The sequence below is a fragment of the Otolemur garnettii genome, unplaced genomic scaffold (assembly GCF_000181295.1).
Source record: "Otolemur garnettii isolate 467f Iridium unplaced genomic scaffold, OtoGar3 scaffold00038, whole genome shotgun sequence".
In the NCBI taxonomy this organism is placed as follows: domain Eukaryota; kingdom Metazoa; phylum Chordata; class Mammalia; order Primates; family Galagidae; genus Otolemur; species Otolemur garnettii.
In genome coordinates, this window is record NW_003852433.1 from 2,802,484 (window position 1) to 2,812,957 (window position 10,474).

The following is a 10,474-nucleotide window of genomic DNA, read 5'->3' on the forward strand; positions in this document are numbered from 1 at the left end:
CTTAGCCACTTGAGCCACAGGCACCAAGCCACAAGTACTTCTTCTTTAACTGCATGATTGGACTCCTAACACATCTTGTTTACTGCGTGGCTGTCCTGCCTTAACCCTATCACTGTTAATATATGACTTAGGGCTGGGACTTTATGCTGTGTCTAGAGTATTGTCTTCAGTACTCATGGCCAGTAGTGCTTCTTGGCATTTCCCCAGGTCACTCTGTTCCTAGTGCCTAGCACTTTTATGCTCTATCCTACAACAGACAACCAACCACCAAGAAGTCAAGACTTGCTAGAGGAGAACCCAAAGACATCTGAGGTGGGGACACAGCTTCTGGTCAAGGTCACAAACTCTTCCCTTTCCTCTCTCATATGACACCTTTGCTACTTATGATAGGGATGGGTTGCTACGGCCATAGGAGTATGAGGAGGATAGTGAAGGATCTGCGAAGTGGAAGAGGCCTTAATTTATATGTTGACCATATGTTGGGCCTGGCACATCTCTCTCTCGCTTTTTTTTTAAGAGTCCTGTGGCATCGGGTAGTGCCTGTGGCTCAAAAGGGTAGGGTACCAGTCCCATATGCCGGAGGTGGTGGGTTCAAACCCAGCCCAAGCCAAAAACTGCAAAAAAAAAGAATGCCGTGGCATCATAGCTCATAGCAACCTCAAACTCTTGGGCTTAAGCAATTCTCTTTCCTCAGCCTCCCACAATGCCCAGCTATCTTTTTGTTGCAGTTATTATTGTTGTTTAACTGGCCCAGGCCCTAAACCCAGGCCCAGGTGTTCAAACCCGCCACCCTCAGTGTACATGGATGGTGCGGTAACCACTGTGCTATGGGTGCCAAGCCAACATCCACTTATAGGGTACTGAGGTGGCCGGAATAGCAGAGGCCAAAAGGCACCTCACATACCACCCAGCACTTGGTAAGTGATCAATAGCATAGGCTTTTACTATTATTACTGGGCTGGTCACCGGCCTGCCTTCAACTCCAGGGCTAGGGCACAGCTAGGTGAGCCCATCCTTTCTGGTTCCGCCTCCCCTGTTCTGTGGCTGCCCTACCCAGCCCTCTCTTTGGGTCTTTCTGCAGAGCTGAGTCTCACCGCCAGACTCTGCCCTTTGGCAGTGCTCCTGGTATGACCCAACCTCCGGGGTGGCTGGTTGGCTCAGGGAGGTACGTGGCTCTGGAGTCAGGCATCCTGAGTTCTAGCTCTGGTGCCACCACTGAGCAAATGGCTTTTTGCCTGTGAGCCTCACTTTCCTCCCCTGTAAGATGGGAATGGCTGTGTTTATTTTACAATCTGCCATAAACATTAAACAAGGTAGTGTTAGAGCAGCAAGCCTGTTCAGGTCCTCAGTAAAGGGTCTGTATCATGTTTTGCCAGGCTTTATGGAGCTGCTAGGGGTGAACATGAGTCAGACACGAGGACTCTGTTGTGAGATGAGCTCTGGTCTAGTTGCTCTGTGCTTGTGGAGAAGGAGCCCTGACTGCGAGGGCCCAGGTGGGATTGGGACCTGGGGAAGGCCTTCCAGAAGAGGACTCTGTGACCTTGAGGACACACAGGACAAGGTTGGGAGTCTTAAGTATGAGCAAAGGCAGGAAGGCAGGAAGGAGCCTGATGAACTCAGGTTGTTGGATGAAGCTGAAACAGAGATGTGGTGGCTACATCACAGAGTGCCTTATAAGCCTCCAAAAAGACTAGTATTACCATGGGGAAATAGGGAGCCAGAGAGGAATACACACAGAGAGTCATATGATCAGATTTTCATTTCAGAAAATCTGACTGTACTGTGGAGTCTGGGCAGGAGGGGGTAGGATTGGGCACAGGGGGAGCCAGGGACTCCCTTCTAATCATCCAAGCAAGATGTGACGGAGGCCCTGACAGGGCAATGGCTGTGGGTAGGAAGACAGAACCAGCAAGGACAGAGCCAGGATCTGAACCAAGGTCACACCACATCTTTCTGCCACTCCAGACGGCTCCATAAACAGCCTATGCCTGGTGAACTTGGCCTCTTAGAGCCTCAACCCACCTGTTCAATGAGCCAGATGGGAGGAAGTGTCCCTGTTTGTGTGCCTGTGGGCAGAGGTACAGATGGCCCAACACCGTCCCCTGGTGGCCAAAGGTGAAGATTTCTCTCCGCTCTCAGCCCCCTCCTCCCTCTGCCCACATGGAGTGTGCTCATCCAGCTCCCAGGCTGTTTGGATGGAGGGACTCCGGTTCACATCTTTCTTTATGTTGTGTGACATAACAAGTCACTTCCATCCCTGAGCCTCACTCTACTCATCTGTAAACTGGGGGTGATGCTTCCTGCCTCAAGCATGTATGCCTGGCATACAGTAGGTGTTTGGGAGTGGAGCTGGCACCGTCACTTCCCACTGAGATGCACAAACATCTGAGCAGCTTACTGCAGTCCGTGGGCCTTCCCTCTAGCCCAGGAACCCAGCACCTCCCTGTGTCCCACTGTGTGTCCCCTGCCTCATGCTGGCACCCTCTACTCCGGGAGGCAGGGCAGGGGCCCTGCTGCCGACTGACCTGGATGCTGGCTCCAACTCTTCCACTTGACACCGAGGCTTTGGCCAAAGCACTCCTTGCTGAGATTTGGTTTTGTGGTCTGTAAAGTGGGGCCTGTAACCCCTCTTTGCATCAGGGTTTAATGCAGAGGAGTACAAACTGTAGAGTACTGTGTCATGGAGCTCTGGTGAAGACCTGCTCTGGATACCCAAGACTCTGGGTTTCTTGAGAGATGAGCTGGACTGGGGCAGGGGGCCCGTTCCATCTGCCATTAAAATATGCCCATGGGTCCTGCCTGATCTCCACCTGCCTCACTCTGAAGACTGTGGGACCTTCAGCGAGGAGATGGGCTGGGAAGGGCAGGTCCCGCCTCCATGCCCTGAATAGGTGAGTCCTGAGTATTTCCATACACCAAATTTTTGAGCAAGAGTTTTCATCTGTGGCCTCCTGCCAAGATTTTTGCCATTCTTTACTGATAAGCAAGAGGCTCTGTTTTGTAACCGAAATTATAAAATCGTTTTTGTGCAAACACCTGGTGAATCATTACCAGCATTGCCCAAGGCCAGGAGAGCCCCGGGCTCCTTCAGACACCCTAGAGCCCCGTGGCCATCCATACCCCATTCCTTAGGCTGTATGGCTCCCCTGTGCTTGGTCCCTGGCCACATCCCACACCTCTCCCTCCCTTCAGGGTCACCTTGGACAAAGTGCATCTAACCCCACCAGGTTTCTTTGCTGGGTGCTCCCCCAGAATCCCTCTCCTGTCCTCCTCCCCACCATGTGCAGTGACAGCACATCCACTCAATGACTGATCATGGGAGTCACTTCCACCTCCTTCCACAGGGCAGGCCTCCTGTCAGCAGAGCTGGGTCAGCCCAGGATCCTCCCTGTCCCCAGGGCCTTCAGATACTCAATAAACACTGAAGAACAAAAGGATAGATGGAGAAACAAACTTTAGGCAAAGGTGTATTCCTCTGTGGGCCATTTTCTTTCTTTCTTTTCTTTTTAAGCGACAGCATTAAGAGTTAGGGATGGATTGCTGAGGACAGATTCCTGGCAGAGCTGACATTGTGCCCCATCGCTCCACAGGTGACTGCCACACTCACTGAGTAACCACTAGGCAGAGAGGTGGCTCCGCCAGCCCTGGGACTCAGTCCCTACTGGGGCCTGCACCTGACCCCCTTGTTACTTGCCAGCTCCAGGCAGCCCGTGGCTTTGTATATTCTGTGATCAGAGCCTCAGGAAACCCTTGTGCTGGGGCAAAGCAATCTTTGCTACCTGCTAGGAAACCCGAGGCTGTACCGATGGTGGGCGTTAACTGTGGGGAGTACCCCTCATTTTTAGATGCAGGGTGTGAAGGCTGACATGAGGTGTTGTGAGCCCCCATCATGACAGCAGGTGGAATCTGGCATGTGATATCACTAACAAGCCCAGCCCCAGGTGACCACAGTTGTGGAAACCCAAGTGCCCAGGGGACTCCAGATATCCCTGCAACAGGGCCGCGGAAAGGAAGGCGGCTGCAGTGTAGCAGGGTGGTGAGAGTGCCTGTCACGTCCCAGAGGCAAGGGCAGCCAGGACAGCCTCTGTTTATTTTTTGCCAATCTGATCGAACACCCTATTGGATCAGGAATATATCATGACACTGGCTTTAGGCATTTAGTTTAGTTTAATTTAGCTTAGCTTTTCATAGCAGCAGGGCTGCTGTTCAAACTTTGTGCGCCCAGGAACGGTGCAGCTGCCCCAGGAACAGGGGCTGAGGGACAACAAGAACGCCACAGTGCTCACATGAAGACCCTCACCTTCTCAAGCCTCAGCATTTTCTCACCCAAAAGGGTCCTGAGGTAATTGAGAAAGTTCCCCTTAACTGGAGAAAGTGAAATCACAGAATCTGAGAGCAGGGAGCGGCCAGAGCCTGGCTTCTCATTTGGAACATGTCTGGGCAGGTGGTGTTTGCTGAGGTTTCTGGTCTCTCGTGGGGCCTGGCTGTTCAGGAGGCCAACACTTTGCAACAAGGGCACCTTTCACAGGAACATCTGCCTGGCCTCTTGCTCTCAGGACATCACCTGAGTGGATGGTACTCTTTTGCCCTCTGAGACATTAACCCAGAAAGACAAACAGCGGGAACAATGATATTGAGCTGTGGCTCAGGTCTTCTGAGATACTGGTGGCCACTGGCCTGGGGCAGAGGGCAGGGTGGGGAGGAGGCAGGGCAGCACAGGGTGGGCTCCCAGGCTCTTCGTTGTTCCCTGGAGTCAACTCACATAGTCACACCTTGTTCCTAGGCAAGGTCTTCTCTGTTGGGTGCAGAGGCCCGGCAGAGCAGGTGGCAGTCCTGACTGCAGGCACCATGAGGCCAGCCTCTGGGCCATCATTGGCCAGCTGCTGGGTGGTGAACATGAGGGGTGCTGTCAGCCGATCTTCTGCTGTCCCCTTGGCTAGATATAAAGATGGAGGAAAATCTTGATGGTTCTTGAAGAAGCACCTCAGAGCCCACGTGGGCTCCCGGGGATGGCAGCTGCACTCCCTGTATCACAGCACTGTGGCTCCAGGTCTGCCCTGCTCCCAGCCTCTGCAGGAAGAGTCATGTTGGCAGGATCACAGCAGGTGTGGAGGGGAAGTCACTGGGAATTCCCTGGAGATTCCATTGTTATCCACTCAACGCTGTGTTGTGTGTGGCTTTTGTCACTGATTACCCCTGCTGGGTCCCACTTCTCCATTTCTGATTTTCCCTCCAAACACATAACAAGCAGCTTGGATGGATCTGGATACTCTGCTGGAACTGAGACCCTCACCCCTGCCCCATCTCCCCACCCAGCTGCCTCCGGCTGACCCTGCAGAAAATAGAGCTTCTTGGCTCTTAAGGCCTGAAATTGCTCCATGCAGGGCCTGGGGTGTATGCAAAGACCGCCCTGCCCCTGGAAACGGGGACACCAGGCATGGGCAAGTCCTAGAATGGGTGAGTTTTGTCAGGAGGGATGCAAGGGTAGCTTCTTCCTTAGTGGATGCTGGTTCATCCTCAGGAAACAGGAGATGAAGTGCCCGTCTAAGACTTTAGGATGGCCTAGGCATTGGTTGTCCCTTTTCTGAGGTGTGGCACAGAGTAAGTGGCTTTCTGTGCTTATCTTCAGCACCCACCCTCCTTGAAGGGCAGGGATCTAGTGGGGTACAAAGGGATTGAAGAGGTGGCAGCCAGGGTCTTCATTGCACTGGGGAGGGTCTTGCAGCCTTCAGGCTCTGTAACTTCTCCTCAGAGGCCTTGTCGGGGAGCAGCACCTCCACAGTGTAGCTGACCTTCTTGGGATACATCAGGCTGTAGGTGTTATCAAAGCGCAGGACATCTGCAGGATGGAGAGAGATGATCAGCCAGGGCAAGGCCGGGCACTTCTGCACTCCTGGTGTCCTGCTCAGACCTAAGCCCATTGCTCATCACCATCTCCTTGGATGAGGCTGGTGCCGTGTAAAGGCACTGCCAGCACCAGGCAGCAGAAGCCCCTTCTTTGCACCAGGTATCATGTTACAAGCATTCACAGCTCCCTGAATCCTTGAAGCAGCCCCATGGGGGAGGTATTGTCACCTCCAGGTTTAGAGATGATAGACTTTCCAGTGATCACAGAGCATCTGAGGGGAGGGACTGGGTATCCCTTATTCTAATGACTCCATGCAGAGAGGAGCCCCGCTTTCTCTGGAGGAAAGGGCTGAGCTACAAGCCACTTCTCCATCTTGTAGAAGGCATTTCCTTCAATGCCAAGGGCTACCATAAACTCTGGGACTTGAGGAGTCAACCAGATCACTCCTCCTCCATTCTCCTAATTCTCCCTTCCCACAAAGAGGCACTAGGTTATGTTGAGACTAAAGGAAGAACAAGGTGCCTTCTCCTTCCCCATAGGGAGTCAGCCTTCTGGGAGTCTCCCCTTCTCCCAGCTGTGTTCCCCACAGAGGTGGAAGGTCGTGGTGCTTATGGGCAACACTGTATCTGGTAAAACTGACCGAATTGCATCTGCCCTGGGAGGCCAGGGAAGGAAGGATGATGAACACTGGAGGAAGCCACCCCTTTGAAGTGGCCATTCCCTGCAACTGGGCGGGTTCTGTGCTGGGATCCCTGACAGCGGAGCCATGGCTGTATACTTTCCTTTCTCTTTGCTTGACAAGCCTGGTGTAGGGACTTCCCAGGAGGTGACCCAAAGTCCTGAGCTGTGAAACCTGGCTGGTCCTCCCCTGCACCCACATATAGGGACCACTCATCAGCCCCCTGACATCAAAAGACAATTCTACTGGAGTCCATGGGATGTAGGTTCTTACATGGTCCCCACATCTCCCGTGAGAGTGGAAATAGAGAGTCAAGAGGGGGTAGACCAGCCAGAGCCCAGCTCACTGCTCCACCACAGGGAGGGAAACAACTCCAGGGACCCCGCAGCTCTTACAGACGCCGGCCTTGAGACAGGCCAGGCTCCCGTCCTCAGGCACCAGGTGGGCATTGTATCGCTGGCTGGGCAGCACCTCTGTCATCTCCCCAGCCCTCTGCCGCTCCCCCATCTTGGTCTTCAGGAAAACTCCAAACCCGATGTCCCCACCATCTGATGCAAACTGCCACCTGCAGTGGAGGACAAAGCCCTGGTGACGACCACCTGCCTGGGCTCTGGAGGCCCTCCCAGCCAGGCCCAGGTGTGGAGTGGTCACCATCCTTACCTGAGCACACAGCCTGGGAACAGGATCTCGTTCTCCACCTGCAGGGAGGAGCCACGGCCTACGGACTCTGAGTGCTCATACTGTGCCCTCACCTGGTTGCGAAGGTAGTAGCTCCGGGGCACCTCACCCCCGTAGTTGATCTGTGGACGAGGGTGGGTAAGCGGGCACTAAACCATCCCGTCTCCCCTCCTGTGCACCCTCTGGTCTCCCTGTACCTTGGTTGAGCACTTGGGGTTGCCATCAGGGTCAGTCATGGTCCCCCCAAACTCCATAGGCAGCTGGTCAGGGCTGATGAACTTGGTGAGCTCCTGCTTCCAGTTGTCTGTGTAGGAGCAGGAGAGGAGCTCCAAAGGGGCTCAGGAGACTCAACAGAGGGAAGCGGGCTGAGCCCAGTGAGGGGACCTGATCTGTCTTTGGCTTGTTCTCTTGGGTGCTAAAGCTCACCCAAGAGCTTATGTGGCCCCAGGACATGGTCTAGGTCCCAAGGCCTCACCTGTGCATGCAGAGGCTACTGGGTTGGGCCAGAGTCAGTGCCTGAGTCAAGAGGATGAACCAGGGAAAAATGGGGTTTTTAGCATTGACCTCTGCTTCCCAGGCAGACGCACAGCCAGGAAGTCAAGTCACTCACCTCCCAGAATCACTATTTTCCTGCGTGTCTCCTCACTCATGAATGACTTGACCAAGTTGAAGGCCACGGGGAACAGTTTGGAGGCTGAAACACATGAAGGTCCCTTGGGGAGCTAGACAAGAGAGGACTTGGGTATATAAAGCCATGAATAAGGGTGTGTGCTGTACAGGATTTGGATAGCTATGGGTTCTGCCATTCCCTCCTGTGTGACTTTCAGCTAATTACTTACCCTCTCTGAGTCTTAGTGCATTTTAACTCTAAATGGAGATTAAGTAATGTATCTCACCATGGCACCTGTCTTTCAATAAACAGCTGTCTCCCCTAGCCCAGCTGTAGGGTGTTGGGGACAAGTTGGCACCCATGTCGGCAAAGTTGAATCCCTATTGGTAACTCTTCCTTTCCACATTACCCTGGAATCCTCTCGGGTGTAAGAAGATGAGACATCTGCATTAGACCTCCTGTCCCACCCTGAATCGCTGAACCAAGTACTGCCTCTCGGCTGGGCTCCATGCTCTGTCTCCTCCGTAGACTGTCTCATTTAACCTCACAGCTACATTCTGAGGATGCCTTTGCATCCCTGTTTTACAGAGTGGGATAACTGAGGCTCAGTGAGGTTCAACAAACTTCCTCAATGTCATAGGGCTGGCTAGATTTGAACCCAGACCACCTGATTCCAGAGCATATGCAGTGACCCCCTTACTATAAGGCCATCGCAGACAGGGGCCATTTCCATTGAAAGTGTTTCCATCAACCAGCGTGGTCCACAGACTGTATGTTTCTAGTCCACATTGAAATAAATAAATAACAGTAAACGTTTAGAAACTTAAAACTTAGTTGACATGGCCACTGCAATACACCAGCCACAATTTTGTATATTACATGGGTATCAGTCTGTGAAGGACTGAAATTACAAACCAAAGCCAGAAGCCAAACAACGACCTGTCCTTCACCAAGGATGATTTGAGAAGCCCTGAACTGGACGGCTTATCTACCGTCCCCACCATTCCCAGCATCTCTTTCCCCAGGATTCATCCGGTCATGGGCTCACCTCGAATGATAATTAAATTCTTCAGCATCTCAGGATAATTTTCTTCCAGTATGACAAAAAACTGTGGAGTCAAGACAAGTGTGGTCAAGGCCAGGCTCCCGCATCCCCACCCCTGGGTTTCTGAGGCCTCTGATGCTGCTGAGACAAGAGGCCTGTCCCAGCCCATGTTGCCTTCCCCGTGAATGTGTGCTGCCTCCTTTGAGTTATTCTTTCTTCTTGGAGGGGGGACCCCAGGCTAGCATCACTGGCTGGCCTTGCCGCTCCTCCATGGACCGAGGTCCAGGGCTGGTGTGGGCAGCAGCTCCTCATTGACCTGGGAACCATTGCTGCTCTGGCCTCAGCCGCCCACTTTACCTGCTGGTAGACCTCCACAGCTGGCTTCCACAGGTGTTTCAGGCTCAGGCCCTCTACGTCAAACACCATCAGCACCACCTCAATCTTCCTTCCCAGCTGCATGGGACGGAGCAGATACACTGGTCAGGCCACAGCTCCAGCTGGGAGACCTTCGCCAGACAAACTCAAGCCCTTCTTCCCTACTGCCCTGCCACCCTACACCTGCTGGCAGGCCACAGTATTTTCCAAACAGATGGAGCCCATCTAGGTTCTGAGGCGGTGCTGCACCTGAGCCCTCGGACAGTCTGACTCACACTTAGCACAGTTTGCTCAACACTGTGAGTAAAGGTAACTGCAGAATAGAAGACCTCATTCATTACTCATCGGGCATCTTTACGTACAATGACAGTCGAGGTTAGCCAACATTGCATGGTCCCATGGCTATGTCCAAGCCAGAGCTATGCTGCATGGTCTTGGGCTACTTCTCAACTCCTCTAACTCTTAGTTTCTTCCTCTATAAAATAATACCAGATACTTCCATGATTGATAGAACTGCTGTGAGCATCCAACGAGATAATCCACAAAGGGCCCAGTGCCTGGCATGGGGCAGCCCCCTGATAAATACTGCTAGATATTATTAGTGTCATTATCATAATTATCAGCTTCAGGTTGGGACATTCATGAAGTTGAAGAAACTGTGTCGACCCTATAAGATCGGCTCTCTTGTTTGAGAGACATACATCATCTCAAACCTGACACCGATACAGAGCTTTGTCACTCACTCACACCACACATCTCTGCTGAGGGACTCTGCTGTATCTAGCCTCATGCCAGGTGTTGATGACACAGGCCATGCCCCTGTCATGTGGAGTCAGACATTAGCCAAATTGTGACACAAGGACATCACAGCTCACACCGGGGGAAAGGGGGTCTTCCTCTTAGGCTCATCTAGACACTTAGACTCACAAAACCCACAAGGCCACACATGGCATTAGATCCACTCTGAAGGACACAGGTGACCAGTGGACAGCTCACAGACAAGGAGATGAAATCCACAAAGGTGGACATGGAGTCCTTCTTGGCTTAGGAGCCCAATATCCCATAGGACTCAATATTTTTTGCAGCAACTCCATGGTAGTGTTCAGGGTCCCACAGGGATGTGTCCAGTTCCCACAGTCACCGCTTTCAGGAATGCCCAAAGAAATGGCTCATCCATCAGGTGTTTCTAGTTGAGCAGTTTACACTGAGGAATCATTTCAACAGCAAACCTGACTGTCC

General features: G+C 52.7%; 1 protein-coding gene across 1 annotated transcript in view; it reads right to left on the reverse strand.

The window, feature by feature from the left end:
- Nucleotides 1-4,148: 4,148 nt before the first annotated feature.
- LOC100959333 (SEC14-like protein 4) overlaps nt 4,149-10,474 on the reverse strand; it is a 16,046-nt gene continuing 9,720 nt past the window's right edge. Inside the window, 7 exon segments of the mRNA XM_003789971.3 lie at nt 4,149-5,839; nt 6,923-7,092; nt 7,188-7,327; nt 7,403-7,509; nt 7,816-7,899; nt 8,864-8,924; nt 9,218-9,407. Of these exon segments, the coding sequence (XP_003790019.1) occupies nt 5,700-5,839; nt 6,923-7,092; nt 7,188-7,327; nt 7,403-7,509; nt 7,816-7,899; nt 8,864-8,924; nt 9,218-9,407 (892 nt within the window). The 3' untranslated portion in view covers nt 4,149-5,699.